Source organism: Moschus berezovskii, chromosome 16 (genome assembly GCF_049115385.1).
Source record: "Moschus berezovskii isolate FMDL1 chromosome 16, NW_MosBer_1.0, whole genome shotgun sequence".
In the NCBI taxonomy this organism is placed as follows: domain Eukaryota; kingdom Metazoa; phylum Chordata; class Mammalia; order Artiodactyla; family Moschidae; genus Moschus; species Moschus berezovskii.
Window position 1 is genome coordinate 26,757,429 of NC_142475.1, and position 26,134 is coordinate 26,783,562.

At 39.3% G+C, this 26,134-nt stretch overlaps 1 protein-coding gene across 1 annotated transcript in view; it reads left to right on the top strand.

The window, feature by feature from the left end:
• The window catches only part of PKHD1L1 (PKHD1 like 1), a 178,908-nt gene that overhangs the window by 95,350 nt on the left and 57,424 nt on the right, over positions 1-26,134 (top strand). Inside the window, exons 42-53 of the mRNA XM_055432089.2 lie at positions 147-303; positions 700-856; positions 2,045-2,124; positions 2,621-2,750; positions 4,154-4,283; positions 9,338-9,579; positions 11,416-11,552; positions 14,052-15,081; positions 16,817-17,008; positions 20,795-20,946; positions 21,825-21,984; positions 22,542-22,713. Of these exons, the coding sequence (XP_055288064.2) occupies positions 147-303; positions 700-856; positions 2,045-2,124; positions 2,621-2,750; positions 4,154-4,283; positions 9,338-9,579; positions 11,416-11,552; positions 14,052-15,081; positions 16,817-17,008; positions 20,795-20,946; positions 21,825-21,984; positions 22,542-22,713 (2,739 nt within the window). The remainder of the gene's footprint in view (positions 1-146; positions 304-699; positions 857-2,044; positions 2,125-2,620; positions 2,751-4,153; positions 4,284-9,337; positions 9,580-11,415; positions 11,553-14,051; positions 15,082-16,816; positions 17,009-20,794; positions 20,947-21,824; positions 21,985-22,541; positions 22,714-26,134) is intronic.

Genomic DNA, 26,134 nt, shown 5'->3' on the forward strand with positions numbered 1-26,134 from the left:
ACTGAAAAAAGTGTCAGTCTGCACTTTGATAGCTCATGGTGTAGGATCATTATTTTTACAATAATACAAATAATAGGGTTTGTCAGTGTGACCTAGAAATTTGAGAAAAACATCAATGTTTTGTTTTCCTCCTTTTTACTTTACAGTGAAAATGTAGAGGATGTTCTCATTACTGTAGCTGAAGCCACATGTGATGTTGAATATTCCAACAAGACATGTATCATCTGCATGACAAATGCCCACTCTCCTTCAGGGTGGGCTTCAGTCCATGTCAGCATCAGAAGCACCGGCCTGGCCAAACGGGTAACAGTGCTGTGGCACAGAGTAGTCTCAGCAGTAGGAAAAGTAGCCTTATGGGAAGTGAAGTCACTAGTAATAGACTTTTTACTTTGTTAATTTCTCCAAAAATTAATTGAGATGTGACTGTAATAAATTTAAAGGAGGGTTTTTTTTTTTTTTACTTATTACTAAAATGTTTATAATTTCAGATTTCTGTTTATTCTGGGTTTCAGGTAATTGGTAATAGTTTTTTTAAGCTTATTATTGTGAAATGAATCAACTGGCAGTGCTAATGTATTTAAAGTAGGTTATACTTTATTATTAATGAAGATGTTCGTTGTCTTAGATTTCTTCATTTTGAGAAATTAAATGATGAAATCTCTGAATTAAATTTTTAGAGTCTCTTGTATTCTGTTGCAGGCTAATGCTGACTTCCTGTATGTGGACACTTGGTCCTCCAACTCCTCATGGGGAGGAAAATCTCCCCCAGAGGAAGGCTCCCTAGTTGTTATTACAAAAGGACAGACAATTTTGCTGGATCAAAATACCCCCATCCTGAAAATGTTGCTTATTCAAGGTAAATTTCTGAAAATCTGTTTCTAAGTTCTGTGAGGTTAATTTAATCAAGATTCATGACTGTGAACATCCACAGTTATATCATGTTTCAAATTGAGAGTGTAGTGCTGAATTTATTAAATTGAGTGTTATTATCCATTTGTGGTTATGAAATTATTTATTGTGTTGCCACCAGAATGTTTTTAATAAAATAGAATAGAAAATATCAGAGTGTACCACATTCATATGGGTAAACATGTTTTAAAGTTAAATATTTCTTAAACTTATGTTTCAATAACTATATATGTGTATATGGGTAAGTGAATCCACATGGAGTGAATTAAACAGTAAAATAGTATTTCCTATTTAGAAAAACTAGTATAGTGGGTCCTGGGGATTGTAAAAACCATGGAGATTTGTTAAATTCTATACTAAATGACCCCCTCTTGCTCCTCTTGGATGTCAGATTGTGTTTTAACCTTTGCCTGTGAACCTGCTTTCAACTGTTACCCAAAGTTCTCTCTGCTTCTTAATATTCTATTTTTAATACAGAAAATTAAATAACCAGAACTGTTACAACTGCCTATAAAAGAAAGAGTAATCGGCAAGCACAAAACACTTGGAGCTTTAATATATATAAAGCTTTGCCATAATGGTCTTCTTAGCTAATCAAAGACCTTTGCATTTTGTTTTTGTTTCAAATCCTGGTATAATAGCAATGTTTCACTTCTTTGAAGTTAATAACTATTGAACATTTGGACAAGTGAAGTTTTACTGTCCACAAATCTACATCAGTCTCTTAAAAAATGTATCCCAGCACATGCTTTAATTATGCTAATCATAGGCTATAGCTATTGCTGGTGCAAATTCGTGGATAAAAGTTTGGTGCTAATGTTAACATTACAATACTTTCTATAAAAAGTATTTTTCTTTCAATTTTTCATTCTTAATTTAAATTTGAGGTCCTGTGTTTGTAGAACTAGAAACTGTAACTACACTATTTAGTAGCATTTAAAATAACAAATGATCAAGGGAAAATAATCTGGCTTGGGGTTTGATTTTACTTCATATTGCCAAAGAACTGAAGTGAAGTGACATGCATAGTGATAACAGATAGGAATAAGAAATCAACTTTTTAATGTATAATTTAATAGATAGCTTTTAATATGAATTTTCCTTATAATATATTTCAAAACTGTATGGTTTTTAGGTGGCACTCTAATATTTCATGAAGCTGACATTGAACTCCAGGCAGAAAATATTCTAATTACAGATGGAGGCATTCTGCAGGTATATGAGATAACTTGAACAGTGTTTATTGATACCTCTCCCCATTTCTTTTTAAAATATCATGTGAGAAATGGACAGTTAATTATGCTATACTCTCACCAATTTATCTTTTTGTAGATCTCAGTTCTTAGCATAAAGTCTTTTTCTGGATTGTAAAAGTTTCCCAGAATATTTTTGTGCTTTTAATGCGAAGATAAAGCATACTTCCAGAGAGCAGAAATTTAAATAGTGCAAAAGAAAAGTTTCCTCTGAGCTGTATGTGGCCAAAGTCAATCAGTACCCTATCCAAAGGTCTGGCACAATGTATTTGACTGACTAGAAAATGTAAGGTTTATCTTTTGGAGGAAAATGTAAGGTTTATCTTTCTCTCCATACCGAGAATGGAGTAATCCATTCTCAAAAGAGGGGAGAGAAGGAAGGAGTTTGCTTTTGGGTGATTACAATCGTGGCTAATGAGTTTCAGCTTTTTGAGTGATGCTCATGAAATCCCTTGCAGATTGGGACAGAAGCAGCCCCATTTCAACACAGGGCGGTCATTACCTTGCACGGGCACCTGAGGTCTCCTGAACTCCCAGTATATGGCGCCAAAACGCTGGCTGTGAGGGAAGGCATCCTGGATCTGCATGGTATGGCTCAGGGAATTGGTCCAGGAGAGACTAGCCAAGAAGCCAGAGATAATCCTCCTGATGACTCTCTAAATGCAGCCTTGCCAAGCTTCTCCTGTCTTCATGTATTCTCATGTATTCTTTACCCTCTTTTATCTGTTCCCTCCTTCACACGGGCCAGGTCAACCCCTACAGACGCACAAACCAAGGCCACTCCTGGAAAGCCCTTCCATCACATTGTTTGCCTAATTTAGCTCTTGAGACAGTCCATATTGATTGCTTTCTTTATTCATCTTATCTGAATAGAAAAGCATTAAGTCTGGAAGCAAAAATTGTCACATCTTCCATTTGTATTTTAAAACGGGCTCTTTCTAACATACAACTATAAATTTATAGTTGTACTTTTCTGTAACTATATTCTGGAAAATTATCAGCAAATAAAAATTATTGTAATCCTGTTTGTGGGTAGCATTGTTTAAAGGAAGTATGGTGTGAACCTTTTTATATGAAGTCTTCTCTATTGTAATGTGCATGCGTGCTAGGTCACTTCAGTCGTGTCTGACTCTGTGTGACCCTGTGGACTGTAGCCCACTGGGCTTCTCTGTCCATGGGATTCTCCAGGCAAGAATACTGGAGTGGGTTGCCATGCCTTCTTCCAGGGGATCTTCCCAACCCAGGAATCGAACCCACATCTCTTATGTCTCCTGCATTGGCAGGTGGATTCTTTACCACTAGTGCCACCTGGGAAGCCCTCTCTATTGTAATGATCTACTTCTTTTATAAGTTTATAATATATAAACATGATACCTGATTATGACCATATATGTCCTGCATTGGGCTAAATATATATATTAATGAAATTTTCAGAAATTTACACATTTCATTTGTCTCTAGATTATCAATTTAAGCAACTCCTATCAACAAAGACAAAGGCAATAGGCCTCTGCCTGTTTTATCAATGTATGCCTCTGGCCATTTTATCAAGCGTATCATACCATTCTGGAGAAGGAAACGGCTACCCACTCCAGTTTCTTGCCTGGGAAATCCCATGAACAGAGGAGCCTGGTGGGCTACAGTCCATGGGGTCGCAGAGAGTCGGACATAACTGAGGGACTAAACAGCAAACTGATGCCATTTATACTGAGTTTATATAAAGGAGATTGTCATAAATGAAATATATCATTGCAGAAGGACTTTTACAAAATGTGTAGACCCATACATGTTATTACAAATGTGACTGTTACTTTTATAAAGCAAGCACTCTAAATGTTTGGTTTTTTTTTTTTGAGAAACGTATAAGATGCTAAGTTAAAATGAATCTTCTCAAAAGTTATTCAATCCAGGAGATTAAAATGCATAAAGTTCTTAATATTCCAGAAGACATACCTGAGGAAACTCTCAGTTGGTTTGTGTGTTGGCTCCAGGTCTGCCTGTTCCTGTGATCTGGACTCATTTGGCTCATACTGCAAAGGCAGGGGAACGGACTTTGATTTTACAAGAAGCAGTAACATGGAAACCAGGAGATAAGATTGTAATTGCAAGCACAGGACACAGGTATGATGTCTTCTGGATCTGATCATTTTGACTTAGAATAGAAATTTGTGACTGTGTAAAAAAGGTATGATTCAGGAGGTCCATAGACATTTAATTTAAATTTGAAACCTCAAGTAAAGTAGCCCAGACAGCCAAATATTTATTTGCCGGATATTAACATTGAGTTGATCCCCAGTGTGAGTTTTTAATGACTGAATTTACCATAAGAAAAACTATAAATATATACTAATAAAAGATTTTAGTCGTTTTTCATGGTTCAGTTCCCACGTAAGATTTCATTTGGCAAGAGCATTCTGCTATTAAAAGTTATTTGAACACCTCTGAGTGATGTCATACAGAGTGCAGTAAGTCAGAAAGAGAAAAACAAATACCGTATATTAATGTATGAATGTGGAATCTAGAAAGATGGTATGGATGATTTCTTTTTGCAGGGCAGGAATAGAGATGTAGACGTAGGAAATGGACATGTGGACACAGTGGGGCAAGGGAGGGTGTAACGAAGTGGGAGAGTAGCACTGACGTATATTCACGACCACGTGTGAAATAGATGGGCTAGTGGGAAGCTGCTGTATAGCACAGGGAGCTCACCTCAGTGCTCTGTGATGATCGAGAGGGGTGGGATGGGGGTTGGGATGGGAGAGAGATTCAAGAAGAAGGGGATATATGTATACTTAGGGCTGATTCACATTGTACAGCAGAAATAAGCACAACATTGAAAGCAATTATACTCCAATAAAAAAACAAAAAGAAAGCCTCTGAGTGAGAGCTTTAGCTGAATACATCAATGTATGCAAAAATGTAAATGAGCTTCTTTGTTTGGGGTCACCAATGAGCACAGTTGAAAGCAACTAGTTAAGTCTTTTTAATCTTACAGTCTTGGCAGTGGTTCCCATGGAGCAAAATTGTTAGTAATGATTGAATGATAGGGACGAAATTATAGTGTAAGTAATGATTAACATGACCTTTGATGTCTGACATTTTATCATGAAACTGCTTATGACCCTTAATTACTGTTTAATTATATATTTTAGCAAATAAGAAATATGAGGAACAAAACTAATATAGCTACACCAAGAATACTGGTGGGGCAATAAAGCAAGAGGAGCTTTATTTTTGCTTTATTGTTCAAATTCTGTAATAGCAAAATTGGATATAGTTATGTGGATCAGGGAACAAATAGTAATTTATGACAAGAAACAGCTAAGTTGTATTAAGGTCGTGATTCAATTTAGAATTAAAATTCAAGATGGCATTTTGAATTTGTCCCTTTCCAAGTTAAAAATAGACTTGCAGATGTTAGGAAAAGTTAAATATATACTTAGCTTTATAAGCACCCTCTTTTTTTCTTTTCTCTGCCCTTGGGGTGGTATAATGGCAAAATTAAAAAGCAGCAAAATGACAGGGCTTACTTACAGAATAGGAAGTCCTCATAGCTTTTCTGGGTGAAAGAAAAGTAAGTTTAGAACTTAGGGGTCACAAAGAGTTGGATACGACTGAGTGACTGAACAACAAAACAAAGTTTTAATAAGCAAGAATTTAGGAATTTCCCACCAAATCTAATTAGTTGTTCACTATTTCATTTGTAAATCCTATTTGAGAGTTTGCAAAGCAGGTGGTTAAGAATACTATTTCTAAAGTCAGTCGACCTAGGTCCGTCCCCAGCAATACTATTTACAAGGCCTAATGCCATATTATTTTGCCTCTCTGTGCTTCATTAAAATAGGAATGCTGTTAGTATTTGTCTCAGAATTATCGTAAGGATTAAATGAGTTAGTATGTGTAAAACAGAGTGGAACTTGGCTCAAAGTTAGTGCTATATATGTTGGATATTATTACAAAGGAAGGAAAGGTGCATTTAGGTGCACCTAACATATAGTGTTCTTGCCTGGAGAATCCCAGAGATGGCGGAGCCTGGTGGGCTACCATCTATGGGGTCGCACAGAGTCGGACACGACTGAAGTGACTTAGCAGCAGCAGCAACATATAAAAATCTTCCCTGGTGGCTCAGAGGTTAAAGCGTCTGCCTCCAATGCAGGAGACCCGGGTTCGATCCCTGGGTCAGGAAGATCCCCTGGGGAAGGAAACGGTAACCCACTCCAGTATTCTTGCCTGGAGAATCCCATGGACGGGGAAGCCTGGTAGGCTACAGTCCACGGGGTCGCAAAGAGTCGGACACGACTGAGCGACTGAACGGAACATATAAAAATCTTTTTGAGAACTTCTTTTCTAAAAATATCATCTCTGTATCATCTGAATCCAAGAGAATTGGGAGAAGTTAGTCCAAATCACCTGAGGGATCTTGTAATATTATTGATACACCCTATCTGCTGCTGCTGCTGCTGCTAAGTCACTTCAGTCGTGTCCGACTCTGTGTGACCCCATAGACGGCAGCCCACCAGGCTCCCCTGTCCCTGGGATTCTCCAGGCAAGAACACTGGAGTGGGTTGCCATTTCCTCCTCCAATGTGTGAAAGTGAAAGTGAAGTCGCTCAGTCATGTCTGACTCTTTGCGACCCCATGGACTGAAGCCTACCAGGCTCCTCCATCCATGGGATTTTCTAGGCAAGAGTACTGGAGTGGCTTGCCATTGCCTTCTGCACACCCTATCTCAAACATCCTTAATCTCCACTTTCCCCTCCCCCCACCCCCTCTAAGTCCTTCCTTGGGTCTTTGGGAATTATGTCTTTCCATCCACTTACCCTCTTGGAAAAAGAACAGCTTTGGTCTCCTGTTTCTTCTAGCTTTTCTGTCTCTCTCCCTGCCGCCTCCCTTTCTCTCTCTCAATTATTGAATCACTTAAATACCATGCCCATTTCTTCCATTTCATTCTCACTCTCCATTTTTTCCCTTTAAGCCCTATTATCTAATTTTCATCTTCACAAAAATTTTCCTAGTGACTTTCTGACTATCACCTGTCTTCACTTCCTGCACATCACCAAGTTCTTTGGTTCTGCCCTTGAAATGCCTCTTCCACCAGCTTTCCTTACTTTCAGTTGAATTTAGACTCTCAGTCCCTCATGCTGGAATGTTCCATCATCTTCTTGTTTGGGTTCCATTCCTCTAACTTTTTCCCTCAGGAATTTACTCTGCATTGGTTTGTTCAGTCAGTCAGATCTATGATTGAGTTTTGACAGGTACTCAGCATACAGAATGATTCAGCGGTTGCCTTACCTAGAGGAACAGACAGGTATGGGAAGGACAGGGAAGTAAATGGGTAATAGGTCTGCAGTGTGGTAACTATGAGTGCTAATGGGGCATCAGGCAGCGCTTATTGGGAATCCAGAAGGGCTGGGAAAGTTGAGACAGGTGCCTTCCAATCTATGTCAGATGCAACATTGTTATTTGACCTGGTAGTTAAAGGAGAAAGATTTGCCAAGGAAGAGAGGAATCAAAAAGCAGTGTCAGGAAGATACATCGATAACTCCCCTAAAGGCACCTCTGCCAATTGCATCAGTCACACGCTTTAGTAGATAAAACACAAAATCAGCCATAGAAACACTTGTCTCTATGGGGCATTTCTGCTTGGTAGCCACCTCCCAGTACTTAACTCTGTGTCTAGAAAACGGGCTTGTTCTTGTTCAGTGGCTTTGTAGTGTCTGACTCTTTGCAACCCTATGAATTGTAGTCTGCCTCTGTTCACAGAATTTCCTCTTTCCATGGAATTTTCAGGCAAGAATATTGGAGTGGGTTACCATTTCCTCCTAGACACTCAATAAACATTTGTTGGAAGGATTCATACATGAATGTGTATGTTATCGATTTGGTCAGTCCTTTTGTTGGAACTTGGGGTGTGTTGAAGGAATGGGTAGAAATAAGACCTCCTGAACTCACCTCAGTCATTTCTTTACCCTGCTCTGAAACCTCCAGTAAACCCTCTCTAAGGGTTTTTCCAACGTCAGAACCATTGACATTTTGGACAGGTTAATTCTTTGTTGTGTATCACGGGAGGTTTGGGAACATCCTCAGTCACTGCCTACTAGTAGCAACACCACCACCACCAATACCAATACCACCACCACCACCAATAACAAAACACCAATACCAACACCAACAATACCAACACCACCAACAACAACACCAATACCAATACCACCAACACCACCAACACCTCCACCAATACCACCAATACCAATACTACCAACACCACCTCCACAAACACCACCTCCACCAATACCAATTCCAACAACAACACCAACAACAACAATACCACCTCCACCAACACCACCACCACCAATACCAATACCACCACCACCAACACCACCAACAACAACACCTCCACTAACACCACCAATACCAATACCATCAACAACACCACCACCAACAACAACAACACCTCCACCAACACCACCAACACCAATACCAATACCACCAACACCACCTCCACCAATACCACCTCCACCAATACCAATACCACCACCACCACCAACAACAACAACACCTCCACCACCAGCACCACCAATACCAATACTACCAACACCAACACCAACAACACCTCCACCACCACCACCACCACCAATACCACCACCACCACCAACAGTACCACCACCACCTCCACCAACACCACCAACACCAACACCAATACCACCAACACCAACACCTACACCACCAACACCACCTCCACCACCACCACCACCAACAACAACACCAATACCACCAATACCAACACCACCACCACCATCACCACCACCACCAACAACAACAGTACCAATAGCACCAATACCAACACCACCAACACCAATATAACAGCCCCTGTCCTGCTGTGTTATGACAACCAAAAATGTGTCCAGGCATTGCCAAATGTCCCCAGGGGAATAAAATCACCCTTGGTTGAGAGCCACTTTGTGTGATCCTCAAAGTTGTAAAGGAGTTGTTCTTTTGAATACTTCAGAGAGAGTAAAATACCATCTTCAAATTCCTCTTCAGCATATGGTATGACGTAAACATTTTTTTCCTATTTTACAGATGAGATTTTCAAAATAGAATAAAACAAATACACCAAAGCAATACTGTGTTAATTTATATTAATTCGAGAGCTTGTGGTTTAAATTTTTACAGACACAGCCAACGAGAAAATGAAAAAAGGACCATTGCATCTGTATCTGCTGATGGCAGGAACATAACACTCACTGATCCACTGAATTACACACACTTGGGGATCACTGTCACCCTCCCTGATGGAACTGTTTTTGAAGCAAGGGCAGAAATTGGAATTCTTACAAGAAATATTTTAATAAGAGGATCTGACAACATGGAGTGGAATAACAAAATCCCAGCGTGTCCTGATGGATTTGACACAGGTAACTTTAGTAGCCTTAGTCTGTCAACTTAAATGTTTCCAGACATTGCAGAAATAGTCCCTGTGGGCAAAATCAGCTCCTGTTCAGAACTAATAGACTTGGTTATGCACTGGCCATAAATAAGCCCAAAATTTTAGTGAGATAAAATGGTTAAGGTTTTCTTATTTATGCTACATATGTCCAGTATGAGTCAACAGGGGAGCTCCGATCACTGTAATTTTCCAGTGTCTGGGTTGATGGAGGCTTCATCTCCTCATGGGTTTCCATGATCTCTGAGACAGGAGATCCGAAGGCCGGGAAGTTAAGCACCAGCAGTTAGTTACTTTGGTCCTGAAGGGACATGTGTCTCTTCTACTCAGGTGTCAATAGTTGGGACTGGTCCTATGGCTGTCCTTAACCTACCATAGTTCTCATATATATAATATATATGTATGTATATGGACTTCTCTGGTAGCTCAGCAGTAAAGAATCCACCTGCAGTGCAGCAGCTGCAGAAAATACAGGTTCCATCCCCGGGTCAGGAAGATCCCCTGGAGGAAGACATGGCAACCTACTCCAGTATTCTTACCTGGAGAATCCCATGGATAGAGGAGCCTGGCAGGCTACAGTCCACAGCGCTGCAGCGAGTTGGACATGACTGAAGCGACTTAGCATGCACACATGTATATGTGTGTGTGTATATACATATGCATATGTGTGTATGTATGTTTACATAAAACTATGTATAACTATATAAATGTGTATAGTTAGGAAGCACAGTGCATTTAAGTCTCTTTAAATATTTTATGTAATCACTACTACTGTTGTTGTTGGTTGGTTGCTAAGTCGTGTCCGACTCTTTGAGACCCTGTGGATTGCAGACGGCTAGGGTCCCCTGTCCATGAGATTCTGTAGGCAAGAATACTGGAGTGGGTTGCCGTTTCCTTCTCCAGGGGATCGAACCTACGTCTCCTTCATTGGTAGGCAGATTCTTCATCACTGAGCTGCCAGGGAAGCCTACTGTCATTACAATCCTATAAGTAGTTGAATAATAACTGATACACCTTAGGTACAGCCTTTTCTTCAGTGGGAAGCATAAGACAAAGCTCACTGGATTCAGTGTCAAGAGACCTGCATTCTGATTCCAGTTCATCTGCATTATCTCACTATGTCCATTGTAAACCTAGTTTCATCCTGTTTTATACAAAAATGCTTCCTGTTCTGCCAACCTACTGTCATTGTAAGAATTAAGTGAGATAATGCATGTTCTAATCTTGTACCAGTGTAAGATTGTATCAACTATGTTAATCCCAAATGTTGCAGAAAATAAATTCATAGATGATAAAGCAAAATACCTTTATCATCATTCATTCAGCCATTCAAAATTTTATCTAGTATCTTTGAAAGATACTAAAGTAAGTACTTTTGGACTTCTCTGGTAGCTCAGACAGTAAAGACTCTGCCTGCAATGCAGGAGACCTGGGTTCAATCCCTGGTTTGGGAAGATCCCCTGGAGAGGGCGTGGCAACCCACTCCAGCCTGGAGAGTCCCCTATGGACTGAAGAGTCTGGCAGGCTATAGTCCATGGGGTCGCAAAGAGTAAGATACAACTGAGTGACTAAGCACAGCACAGCAAAGTAAGTACTTTAGGGAATGCAGAGGTGAACAAAACAAGGCTCTTACCTTCCTTACTGTGCAGAGGAGAAGATAACATGAATGCAAACAATTATGTTCTAGGATAAGATTAAAATTATATATAAATAAAAAGATATAACTAGGTGTGAAAAGCAGTCTTTATATAATGAGGGGATTTTGACATGGTTTTCCTTTATTGTATCTTAAAAATTATTTTTAAAGGTGAATTTGCTACACAGACATGTCTCCAAGGAAAGTTTGGAGAAGAAATAGGAAGTGACCAGTTTGGAGGCTGCATTATGCTTCATGCTCCTATAGCTGGTGCTAACATGGTAACTGGAAGGATAGAATATGTAGAGGTAAGAGGCACTATTATTAGTGGTTTGTCCAAAATTGTCTATACAATGAGTATGTATTGAGCACCTGCTTTTTGCCAGATGCTGCTTATAATAATGTTTGGTAGAGGAGACAGATAAATAGACAGCGTCAATACATCTGTTATTCATGTGTATCATCATGCCAAAACTTTGTTTCTCTGCTTTTCTTATACCCACCCCATGTCAAATTCATTAACAGGTTTGATGCCACAATAGTGTATCCTGAATCCACTATTTTCCCAGCACTCCACCTGGTTCCGAACCCAAACCACTGTCACCTCTCACCTGGACTACTATGCTTTTCTCCTAACTTGTCTTCCTGCTTCTGCCTTTTCTGCAACGTAATCTCCACACCACAGCCAAAGTTCAGCTTTTTTATTTTTAAACTTATTTTATTGGAGAATAATTGCTTTACAATCTTGTGTTGGTTTCTGCCATACATCCCCATGAATCAGCCACAGGTATACATATGTCCCCTCGCTCCTGAACCCCCCTCCCATCTCCCTAGAGCCTATTGTCCAGAGTGAAGTAAGTCAAAAAGAGAAGGACAAATAACATATATTAGCGCATGCATATGGAATCTAGAAAGGTGGTACCGATGAACTTGTTTGCAGGGCAGCAATGGACACACAGACATAGAGAACAGACTTGTGGACAAAGTTCAGGCTTTCAAGTGTGAATCAGATCTTGCCACACTGTGTTCGAAACTCTTCAGGAGGTTCACAATACACTTAAAACAAAATGTCCAAGCTCTTCCCAAAGGAGCCACGTCATCTGACCCCACTCTGGCCTCTTGCTGTCTTGTGTGAACTACCCTTGGCGCCCGCCATGCTGGCCACGTAGGCCTCCCTGTGTCATGTGACCACGTCAGGCACGTTCCTAGCTCAGTTCTTTGCACATGCTCTTCATTTTCCTTAGAATGCTTCTCTTCCAGGTACTTCCGTGTTCACACTCATTTCAGTCAAATCTCTTCTCAAGCGTATCTCTTCAGAGAGGCCATGCCTCACCATGCCTCTTTTATTTGAAAGAGCTGCCAAACTCCTATTTTTCTTTATTAACTCATACTCCAGATATATGTTTATTTTATTTTTTAATCTCTTCTCCTAGAACATAAGCAGTCCTTCTAGTTTTCTACTGATTCCTCTGTAGCTGGAGCAGTGCTTGGCACATAGCAGATTCTTAATTGATTGTAAATTGAACAAATACATAAATAAAAGAATAAATATGCAAGTTATGCTCAAGGTATCAGGAGCTCTTCTGTATCTTCAGTCTATATAATCTGGCTTTATCACAGTTTTTATCAAGTATTCAATAAAAGGAAGGAGGGTGTGAAGGAAGGAAGGATAGTAAAATCCACAAATCTGTTAAATTGGGAACACCCAGCTATAGTAAGGGCGGCAGAGTCAATGGCTGCATTTGGTAAAACTCTCCTCCTCCTAGGGTATGTTACACACGTGTAACTTATGAATATGGAATAAGTGAGGTTACCAGGGTTGACCTGTATAGTAAATATCAGTAATAGTTAATTTTTATTTTTATATGAAGAATGAAAGTAAATGGATGACCTAACGTTTTATTTCCAAACCTCATAAGATCAGATACACACACAGAGAGGTGTCTTCTGTCTTAGATTATTAGATCATTTTGGTTGTTCAGTCACTAAGTCATATCCGACTCTTTGCAACCCCATGGACTGCAGCATGCCAGGCTCTCCTGTCCTTCACTCTCTCCCGGAGTTTGCTGAGATTCATGTCCATTGAGTTGGTGATGGTGTATAATTGTTTGATCCTCTACTGCGCACTTCTCCTTTTGCCTCCCATCTTTCCCAGCCTCGGGTTTTTTTCCAGTGAGTTGGCCCTTCGCATCAGGTGGATTGTAGACCTTTGAAAGTATAGCAGAGTGGTTAGTAAGAACGCCAACTCTCTAATCAGACCAGTGGGTTTAAGTGGAGCTTTGTGACTGTGAAATAGATACTCAGCATTTCTAAATTTCACTTTCTTCATCTATAAAATGAAGCTTCTGATGAGTGGCTCCTTCCTAGGATTGTAGTAAAGATTGTGATCATGCATATGACATTTAGCACAATATCTGGCACTTGATAAATATTCAAGAAATATTTTTTATAATTAAGTAAGGATTAAAAGGAGGAGAAAAAGTATTTTAAGAGGTTGTGTTTTGCTCAACATCACAGTTTCATCACAGAGTAAGGTGAAAAGCGGAAGAGCTGAAGATGACTTTTGTTCATTCATTCACTTGATAAAAAGCATGAGCACACATGGGCTGTTATATTAATATATTGAATAAAACAAGGTGGGTTGGAGGTCAAAGAACATTTTTAAATGATAGACAGGAATAATATGGGAGAGATCAATGCATTAATAATAATTAATGTGAAAGTGGATATTATTTTGAAGCAAGAAAGTATGAGCCAGGCAAACTCTGTGTGTATCACTGAATAACTGTGATTTGTGGGCTTGACAGATATTCCATGCTGGTCAGGCATTCCGGTTGGGACGATATCCAATACATTGGCACCTGCTTGGAGATTTACAGTTTAAATCTTATGTAAAAGGCTGTGCAATTCACCAGACCTATAACAGGGCTATTACTATCCATAACACACATCACCTTCTGGTCGAGAGGAATATTATATATGATATCAGGGGAGGAGCATTTTTTATAGAAGACGGCATTGAACACGGCAATATCCTGCAATATAACTTGGCAGTATTTGTACGTCAGAGTACTAGTCTTCTGAATGACGATGTGACTCCAGCCGCGTTTTGGGTAACCAATCCAAACAACACCATACGACACAATGCGGCTGCTGGCGGCACTCACTTTGGCTTTTGGTACCGAATGAACAACCATCCTGATGGGCCATCCTATGACCGAAACATTTGCCAAAAAAGAGTCCCTCTTGGAGAATTCTTTAACAACACTGTTCATTCTCAAGGTTGGTTTGGGCTATGGATCTTTGAAGAATACTTCCCCATGCAGACAGGATCATGTACTTCTTCGGTGCCAGTGCCTGCAGCATTTCATTCACTCACAACTTGGAATTGTCAAAAAGGAGCCGAATGGGTCAACGGAGGTGCCCTTCAGTTCCATAACTTTGTGATGGTAAATAATTACGAGGCTGGAATTGAAACAAAGAGGATCCTGGCTCCTTACGTTGGAGGATGGGGTGAAGCCAATGGAGCAGTGATTAAAAGTGCCAAAATAGTTGGTCATCTTGATGAACTGGGGATGGGGTCTGCATTTTGCACAACAAAAGGCCTGGTTCTCCCATTTAGTGAAGGATTGACTGTGTCTTCCGTACACTTCATGAACTTCGACCGTCCCGGCTGTGCAGCTTTGGGAGTGACGTCCATCACGGGCGTTTGTAACCACAGATGTGGAGGGTGGAGTGCAAAATTCGCTGGCGTCCAGTATTCTCACGCGCCGAACAAGGCTGGCTTTCGATGGGAACATGAAGTGGCACTGATTGATGTTGATGGTTCGCTTACAGGTAAAGTGATGTTTTCATTTCTGATAAAATATTTTGGAAATACATTTTTTGCTTAACAGAGACTTGAATTGTCTTAGCATATTCAGGTGAATCACAGATCTTACCTGGTACCAAACTTTCCTAATGACTTAAAGATGTAGGTCAGCACTAGTCATAAATGACACATCCTTTTCTGAAGAAGTCCCAAGCTATCAGATGCAGCCTCTATGTGTGTCCTTTTTTTCCTGCATTTTCACTTTGGTTTTGAGTTAATAGCAAATTTTAAACAATATTTATGGAATTAGGGATCACAAAAGAAAGCCATGTCAGTCTGAGAATGTCACTATATTTTATTCAGTTAATTACATGACTGCCCAAATTCTTCAGCCAGTCAGGCCCGTAGACATATAAATTCCAGGTTTATTTACATAAGCAATCTGGGCAGACTGGATGCATCCTGTTCAAGTCCCTTAGAGGAAAGTAGTAAGTCACAGGCCTACTGTTAGCCTTTTTCTTTCCAATCTAAATTCTGAATTTGGAATTGGTTCAAAGAATATGTGAACTTTAGTACAAAATTCAACATTCTTTGTAGGTTAAATTTTTCTACCATCTGAAGTTAAGTTCAGATCTTTCTGCAAATGTGATTTCTAGAATTTAGCATTTTTATAAAATTTTAATGATAACGACTTGGCTTCCCTGGTGGCTCAGTGGTAAGGAGTCTGGCTCAGTGGTAAGGAGTCTGCCTACCAATGCAGGAGACACAAGTTTGATCCCTGGGTTGGGAAGATCCCCTGAAGAAGGAAATGGCAATCCATTCCATTATTCTTGCCTGGGAAATCCCATGGACAGAGGAGCCTGGAGGGCTACAGTCCATGGGGTGGCAAGAGTCAGACGCGACTTAGCGACTAAACAATGATAACGATTTGGCTAAATAAGATAGGAAGGATGTGTGCACATGTATGATTCTGCATAATACCTTATAAAAGAGAAACAACTGACAAGTAAATGTACAGATATTAACAAATGTTTTTGAAAGTCTTTGAAAGAAGGGTCATCTCAATAGTCAAACAGACTGAATACTCACCTATAGTTGTTGATTTGTTTCCTATTCTAATTGTGGCTTTAAGAAGGAGAACATTTGGATAATTCCAATATACAGAGCTTTATTGACCTTTATTCCTTCATTCAGCTTAGATTCTTCTTTTTTTTAATATTTATGTGTTAGGCTGTGCCAGGTCTTAGTTGTAACATGCAGGATCTTTAGTTGGGGGATATGAACTCTTAGTTGTGGCATTTGTTGATCTAGTTCCCTGACCAGGGATCAAACCTGGGCCCCCTGCTTTGGGAGCATGGAGTCCTAGGCACTGGACCACAATGGATGTCCCTCAACATAGATTCTTTATGTTTGTTGACACTGTCTCGGTTGAGATCCCAGGCTTTATGGTCAGACAGCCTGGATTTAGATCCTTCCTTGAGTCCTTGACCAAGTTACTTATTCCCCATCCCATCCCCTACTTTGTCTCTCATGGGTTCTTCAGATGCCATATTTCTGCTATGTTCATGATAAGCTCCCTGAGCGAAGAGTCCACTGTAAAGCCTTTTTAGGAGGGCCCTTTACTCCATGACAAAAAAAGAGAAAATGAACCAAAACTTTAGATTGTATTGGTGGCACGCGGGATCATAGTAAGCATATGTTGTAGACAGTTCAGCTTTTTAGTTTTCTAACATGAAATGTGCTGTTGCGTCCATTTCCTAGGTCACAAAGGACACACTGTCATTCCACACAGCCCTCTGCTGGATCCCTCTCACTGTACTCAAGAAGCCGAGTGGAGCAGAGGGTTCCCGGGGTCTGTCTGTGACGCCTCGGTCAGCTTCCACCGGCTAGCATTCAACAAGCCTTCTCCAGTGTCCCTGCTTGAAAAGGATGTGGTTCTCTCAAACTCTTTTGGTAAGTGGAATGTAATCATATGAACCACTCATTTAAATATGTTTTCCTCAATTTTCATCATCTTCCTGAGTTGTCACTTATTTAGAACACTGGAAAAAGAATAATATTGATATCAGTCAGAAGCCAGGCAGGAAACTAATAATACACTCCCAAACGACTTATGAGGAGTATTTAGTAAACACGTGGATGAGCATGACATTCTGCTGATTAGGGCACCCCAATATCATGGGCTCCCCTGGTAAAGAATCTGCCTGCAATGCAGGAGGCCTGGGTTTGATCCCTGGGTCAGGAAGATCCCCTGGAGGATACTGCAGTATTCTTACCTGGAGAATCCCATGGACAGAGGAGTCTGGCAGACTATAGTCCGTGGGGTCACAGAGAGTCAGACACAACTGAGGGACTAAGCAGCATGCAACCATAGCCAATATTGTGACAGAGAGCAGGATAGTTGGCATAGCTTTTGGATTAAGACAGTGAAAATACATCATTGTTTCTGCCCCTGAAAGCAAATTATTTTGATTATCTTTGCTGACTGATGTAGGATGGGGGTGCATCTGCTAGGTCCCTGGCTGCACCCCAGGTGCCAGAGGCTGTTGATTTACTGAGTCGTTTGAGTAAAGATACTATATGTGGAACACCACATGTGCTTGACATCATTGCCTGATGAGATTGCATTAATTTACCATCATTATTCATGATCCATCTGGCATTTGCACCAGCCAGACAAGCAAGTTAAATGGAGATTGGTAGGAATCCTGATCATCACATCTCTCCAATTTTTTGTTGTGGCATTATTTTCTATATTTTCCCCCCTCAAGGGTTTGGAATTGCTTTTAATTTATTATCTTGAGAAGGGGGTGGTAGGGGGAAGTATGGTTCCAAAAGTGTTCACTTTTCCTTCCCTCCATTAGGAACTCTTCCAGTTACTAAATATGTCTATTTTCATCATGTCTGACCTGGCCTGACTGGACTGGCTCCGATCTTTATATCATTCCATCCATCCCTTTTTACACGCATCCATCATGTCTCTGAATTATTGGTTAAAATGTGTGTGTTCTCAGTCGCTCAGTTGTGTTAACTCTTTGTGACCCATGAACTGTAGCCCACCAAGCTCCTCAGTCCACAGGGTTTTCCAGGCAAGAATATTGGAGTGGGTCGCAATTTCCTCCTTCAGGGTATCTTCCCAACCCAGGGACTGAATCCACATCACTTGCATCTCCTACATTGGTAGGTGGATTCTCTATCACTTAGCCAGTTGGAAGCTGCATTAGTTAAAACATCTACAATTAATCCACTCTCCTATACACTGTTCTGATAAACTCCAGATTTTGGAAAATAGGAAAAGCATTGGTGCATCAAAGATTTGCTAAACATGATTCTCAAATATAGTTTTCCACATTTTCTGCATAAATCTAAATGATACAGCTTCTTGATGACAGTGTTTCCAAATTTCCATGTTTAATGATATTTACAAGGAAGAAACTTGCAATTTGAAACTAAAATTATGTATCTCAATGTAAGCCAAATGAATTTTGAAAACATGTAGTGTGATTATACCAGTAATACTATAGCTGCTAAAATTATAGCTGTGTCAAATCCATCAGGACATGCTGGGGTTTTGTTACTCCACCCCATATTATCAGATCCTCTTGGTAGGATATTTCTTGTGAGCATTTCAACTTCTGCTCTTTCTCCAAACGGAGTTCTGTATCTATTCCTACTATACTTTTTGGAACTGGAGGAATAACCATAAGATGACCCAGTGGCCTCAATGGACCAGCCATGAGATGAGCAGACTCATTCTATATCCTGACCTTTATAAGCTGCCACTCTAGCTGGTTGACCATGGTGACATTTAGAGTCTTTGAGGGTTTGTATCAGTTCAGATCCAGAAACTAACAACTCTTGGAAGGTTTGGATAGTTTGCTCTCCCTAGTAGGCAGTAGCCCCATAAATGGCTAGATTTCTCCCACTCAGTGTTAGGTGTTTTTAGTCTGTGAATTGGCTTGGATCTAAGAAATAGATGAGAAGTAGCAAGTTTCCACTTGGGTAACTTGAGTTAAATCTATGTTCCTAAGATCTATATACTTATTCTGTCTATGTATGCCAAATGTCACCTTAGTGTGCTACCCACTATTCTCCTAGGGGAGCCTCTTTGCATTACAGTGACAGAGGCTCAAGAAGGTGTGTTTCACCCAACAAGCACTTTTTAAGTCTTTGCAGTGTCAGTTCTGCTAATAGTTCCTGGGCCAAGAAGTCACCCAATATCAACGGAACAGGAAAGTGTATTCTGCCCTCAAGAAGAGGATAGGAATGGATATTTACTGAATAATCCAAATTATCATTGTTCTTCTCATATGCTGCATATCTTTTTAAACTGTTTTTAGTGCCTCTGGTCATGGGCTCTTCAAAACTTAATGCTAATTCATAAACCTAAGAATATGTTCACCCTTGATACTGGAATTTGTTTTGCTTTATTCCCTAGTGGCTCAGATGATAAAGAACTTGCCTGCAATGCAGAAGACCCAGGTTCGATCCCTGGGTTTGGGAAGAGCCCCTGGAGAAGGGTATGGCAACCCACTCTAGTATTCTTGCCTGGAGAATCCCATGGACAGGGGACCCTGGTGGGCTACAGTCTATGGGGTCGCAAAGAGTCAGACACAACTGAAGCGACTTAGCATGCATGTACACATCCCCAAAAGAAAAGAATGACAGTTTATTTTTGTTTTGTTCATCTTTTGTTTTTTTAACTTTGGTGTGCTTTTGTTACTTGTTTTTTTAAAAAATTTCTGCTTTATATTGGAGTACTGCCAATTAACAATGTTGTGATAGTTTCAGGTGGACATCTAAGTGACTCAGTCATGCATATACATATATCCATTCTCCTCCAAATTTCCCTCCCATCCAGGCTGCCACATAACAATAAGCAGAGTGTCCTATGCTGTGCAGTAGGACCTTGTTGATTATTTTAAATATAGCTGTGTGTACTTGACAGTCTATTTTGTAATCTCACTTCTGACTTCTTCCTTCTAATTTGGAAAGGGAAGAGGTTGCAAATTTAATGTAAAATTCAATCAAAGATGAAAGAAGGGAGAGGAAAAAATATAATTAATTAATCACAGATTTTTTTTCTTTATGAGAGATATTTTCAAATCTTCACCCGAAGTTGTCAGGCATTTACTCAGATTAAATCTTTTTCCCATAATCTTTTTTCCCAGGTAGTTCAGGTTCCAGGTCTGTCATTCACAAAATTTAGAGTATCACAGTCAGTGTTAGAGGCTGCTTGTAGCCTAGTTCCCTAAGAGCTATCAATCAAAGATTTCCATTCATACTCATTAGGCTGATTTTTATTAACACAGCAAGTATGAGAGAATCTAATAATGTTTAGGACATATATTTAGATACTCTGCAAATCAAGGATTTTGAAGAAGACTAGAAATAGAATTATATTTCAGATCAATGATATTTTAAAAATTGTATTGATGTATTTAAGCACTTTATATTAGTCATTATGTCATCATATTTCAATTTTATTTTTCCCCAGGGAATATAAACTCCATATCAATTCAAAATTCCAAGTGAGAAAATATTTTATGTTTCAGTTAAGTGTGATATTAAGTGTTGGGGCCTTCAGGTCAACAAAGACATTTAGAACATAAGTAATGAAATGCTATACTGATCTCTTTAGAGACTTCCATTGACTAGAGTAATATTTACCTTTGCACTTACTCATAAGAGAAGACATTTTCTAGAGGTAGATTACTATTGTTCGTTTATGTCCTATAGGCACAAGCATTGTTCCCTTTCAGAAGAAACGACTGACTCATATGTCTGGCTGGATGGCTCTGATTCCGAATGCAAAACACATTAACTGGTATTTTAAAGGTGCAGATCACATAACCAACATATCGTATACATCAACATTCTATGGATTTAAGGTAAATAAAGAATTGCATAATCCATCTTCTGATCACTTATGTTGCATATTATTCTAACGCAGCCCACTCACACCAGCTGCGAGACCCAGACTGTCCTTGACTCACATATTTACACTTTTCATGACCCATCTTAAACCTCAGAAGCAAGCCAAAAAAATCCTTCTTCAAAAAATCAGAAGTAAGCAATCTTTCTGCCACATTCCTGTAGTACTAAGCTTATTATATCCATGGTAATAGCTAACATTTATTGAGTACTTATGATGTTTTGGAAAATAGTTAAGGGCTTTATTATTTGTATTGTGAAATACAGCAGATACAGAAAATAGCAGGCCCAAATCCCATATGCCCACTACCTAGCTATCTGAATAGAACATTCTGTAACATTCTGTGACTCTTTACTTCAGATTTTTTTAAAGAAGTAAATATTTTTGGATGAAGTGGAAGTCCTCTGCATGGCTTACTCTGATATCAATCCTCACTGTCTACCGCTAATAGTAACCAGTTTCCTGAATTGGGTATTTTCCTCCCTGCTCACATTCTTCTGCTTATACTACATGTGGCAACCAAAAAAAAAAAAAATGCCTAGCACTGTTTCAGATGTTTTGAAATATTATAGAAATTAAATACTCTCTGAATGTATGCATATGTATGTGTATATGTGTGTATATATATATAGAGAGAGAGAAGGAAGAAAAACTTTTATTGCCTTAGTGATAAACTTAGCATTATTGCCATAGATAGATAAAATGTTAAACGAAATATAAATGAAAAATGAAAAACAAACTAAACCAAAACTTAATATGGGGGTTAAGTGATTCATGTCAGCAAAATGAATGTATATTATGCAGAATATTAACATCTAAAATGAACTTTAATAGGAAGAAGACTATGTAATCATATCTCATAACTTCACTCAAAATCCTGATATGTTTAATATCATTGATATGAGGAACGGCTCTTCAAATCCATTGAATTGGAACACTAGCAAAAATGGAGACTGGCACCTTGAAGCAAACACTAGCACTCTGTATTACCTGGGTGTGTATTCAGTAGGCAAAAGTGATTTATTTATTGCTTCATCTGAAGGAGGAGAATAGTGGCTCAATGGGCAAATGCATTATGTAGTGCTTTGTATACAGCAGGATTTAATGAGTGTTTGTTGAATTAAAGAGTGGAGACTAAATTTATGCTGGAAAAGGCCTTGAATTGAATTAAGAACTTATGTTTTATGCTTGGAGGTAGCACCATCATTCATAATTGACTCCAACATTTATTTTACAAAATTAGAGGAAATGAGTACAATGAACTGTCATATATTTTGTTTCCATTTTTATTGTCTAACTATTTTTGGAAAATAAAAATATTTAAGAATTCTCTTATTGAGAATAAGAGTTCTCAAATATTTGTTTCTGTCAAGATACTTTGACTCTACTTCTCAGATGTGCATTTTGTCGGAATTTCTTCATACCTATTCCATACATTTGAATTATACTAAGTTACTATCTAAAGAGTATTTTCAAATTGCCATGATTTTGTTTACATTCAGATGCTTTGATCATCATGTTAGTTTAAACTGCTTTTATTTTCACTTCCAGTGTCAGGAAAAAATGACCTCCATCAGAGCCAGTCCATTTCTGGGACCCTGGATCCTGATGTGAAGGACGTTATTATTAATTTCCAAGCTTACTGCTGTGTTCTCCAGGATTGCTTTCCTGTACATCCTCCATCAAGAAAACCAATTCCCAGGAAGCGACCAGCCGCATATAAGTATACAGGCCTTCTGTTCATTAATACGCTTCAGTAGTTCCTGACAGCATTCTTTTCCTGTGATATCCTGGCTGAGATACTATGCCCTCTTCCAGCACAGAGGGTGCTGAAACACTTCCACACTCATTGCTTCACTTGAGCATTACAGACACCCTGATGACAAGATGGAAAAATCTTACAAAAATTATGTGTGAAAGTTACTGGGAATCTCATACTTGCAGAATGTTAGATCAGAATTATTAGACCAACTCCCTTATTATTTGATGAGAGACCTGAAGCCCAAAGACCTTAAATGAATTACCTGAGATCACAAAACTTCTTGATGACACACTCAGAACAGCATCAGAAACTGTCTCCTCATTGATCCAGTGCTTTCTTGTGCTATGCTGTGCTTAGTTGCTCAGTCGTGTCTGACTCTTTTCAACTCCATGGACTGTAGCCCGCCAGGCTACAGCTTCTCTGTTCATGGGGATTCTCCAGGCAAGAATACTGGAGTGGGTTGCCATGCCCTCCTCCAGGAGATCTTCCCAACCTAGGGATTGAACCCAAATCTCCCACATTGCAGGCGGTTACTTTACTGTCCGAACCACCAAGGAAGCACAAGAATACTGGAAGGGGTAGCCTATCCCTTCTCGAGGGGATCTTCCTGACCCAGGAATCAAACCAGGCTCTCCTGCATTGCAGGCAGATTCTATACCAGCTGAGCTACCAGGGAAGCAATGCTTTCTTAGCAGATGGCATTTCTTTCTCTAGAATAACAGTCTGTGTGTGTGTGTGTGTGTTTATTTTTTATTGAAGTATAAGTGATTTATAATGTTGTGCTAGTTTCTGGTGTACAGCAAAGTGATTCAGTTATATATATATATTTTTCATATTCTTTTCCATTATAGTTTATTACAAGATATTGTGTGTAATTCCCTTGCTATACAGGAGGACTTTATTATTTTATACATAGTAGTGTATATCTGCTAATCCTAAACTCCTAATTTATTCCTCTTACCCCTTTTTCCCTTTGGTAACCATAAATTTGTTTTCTGTGTCTGTGAGTCTGTTTTCTTTTGTAAATAAAATTTATTTGTATCATTTTTTAGATAGACTAGCTGTCTTGGTCAAATCTCATAATACAACTTGTTTAATTTTATTTCAGATATTTGATTTCCTAAATATATGTTAACTCTCCTAGTTTAAGATAAGTTTTCTATCTTTGAAACTTGTAAAGCCCTTTCCCTATATTTCTCATATGAAACATCACTTTCTACCTCATATTATAGTAAATACCATACACGGTGGTACTAATACGTGACAGTACTAGTCTTTAAGACCTTTAAAGGCATGATCCTGATTTGATGTATATTGTGACCCCTACAGGCAAATAACCATAAAAATAATGTTGGTAATGATAAAAATTAGCAATCAGTAGACATGTAAGAGCCCAGTACTGCACATCAAGTACAAATCAATATTATTTATTAAGTGAATTATAATTTCAAAATATACAAATACTGTGATAACTGTTGCACAAAAGAATAATAATTGAATTTGTTTATACATTCAACCATAAAAAAATTTTACTGAGTACCTGCCATGTTCCAGGCACTGTACTGAGCACTGAGATTAGGTTGAGAACAACAGAGATGTGGCCCCTGCCCCCATAACATGCACTTCACGTATATACCATAGGATAGGTTCTTTCCTCCCACAGTATGAGTTCTGCTCACTAGAAATAGTTGCAGTTGGATCTGTTAGTTTGTATTTTGCAGATAGCTATCAGTGAGAGAAGGCTTCCCTGGTGGCTTAGTGGTATAGAACCTTCCTGCAATGCAGGAGACCTGGGTTCGATCACTGGGTCAGGAAGATTCCCTGGAGAAGGGCATGGCAACCCCCTTCAGTATTCCTGCCTGGAGAATCCCATGGACAGAAGAGCCTGGTGGGCTGCATTCCATAGAATCACAAAGACTTGGACACTACTGAAGCAACTAACCAGCAGCAGCATCAGTGAGAACAAATAGACCCTTGATCCAAAATTGTACCTCGGGAATAGAATATACAGTTCTAGCTACACAGCACACAAGTGCTTAGTCCAGGAGGTGAAGTGAAGCTGTTCAGTCGTGTCCAACTCTTTCGTGACCCCGTGGACTGTAGCCTACCAGGCTTCTCCATCCGTGGGATTCTCCAGGCAAGAGTACTGGAGTGGGTTGCCATTTCTTTCTCCAAGTCCGAGAGGTATTAGACTTTATTAATCATAACAATGGGCAATTAGAAGAATATATAGCATCTAGTATAGTGCTGCTGGGCATAAGACTGAAAGGCTTGAGAAAAGCTAGATGAACTCAACTGTTGAATCTGTACAATGCTGATCAAGTTATTCAGTTAGATAAATATAACCTTTAAACGACCTTCATTGAGATCGCTTCATGAAAAAATGTATTACTGTGAGCATAAATAATCCTAAATGATCCTCTAGCTTCTCTTTTAAACCCATGAAGACAAAATTTTTATAACAGGATTTCTGAGCAACAGATTTTTTTAGTAATACACCTGAGTAATTAAAATGTGTCATAAAAATATACTTTAAACCAAACAAACTATATTGCTTATTCTTTAGACTTCTGCATTAGTAGCAGAAAATTTTTTAAATTTCTTACTCAGGCAACAGAACAACCTCTGTGATCATTTTTAAATAGGAAAATACCCTCAACTGTGTAATAATATTGTTTGTAACATTTGTACTGAGATAGTTTCTAGCAGGCATAGTGATGGTAAGTAAAGATGGTGTCTCCTCCAACACACATTCCATTTAAAGCATGTATGATGTGCTATGCATACATGGTCAGTTGTGTCTGACTGTTTGCAACCCCATGGTTCCTGTGTCCATGGAATTTTCCAGGCAAGAATAGTGAAGTGAGTTGCCATTTCCTTCTCCAGGGGATCTTCCCAATCCAGGGATTGAACCTGTACCTCTTGCATTTCCTGCACTGGCAGGAGGATTCTTTAGCACTGGTGCCACCTGGAAAGCCTCACACTTTCCATATTTATATCAATTTAACATAACATTTTTCACTCTGGTTATAGACTGCTATCTGTGCCCCCAGCCCAGGGGCTCACTCTCATTGACCCATCCTTTCCAATTCAGAGAACTGGAAAATTCAGAGACCGTTCTTCCAGGCTTCCTTCACAGAATCTAGCCAAATATATGCCCTCTTGTCATTTTCCCCTGAAATAGCACCATATCTAAGAATCTTTAAATGGACAAAGGATGCATTTCCTTTCACTTTTCCACCTGTACACACACTGCTATATTTAAAGTATAGGACGTACTATACAGCACAGAGAACTCTGCTCCATATGATGTAACAATCTAAATGGGTAAAGAATTTGAAAAAGAATAGGTACATGTGTATGTATAACTGAATCACTTTGC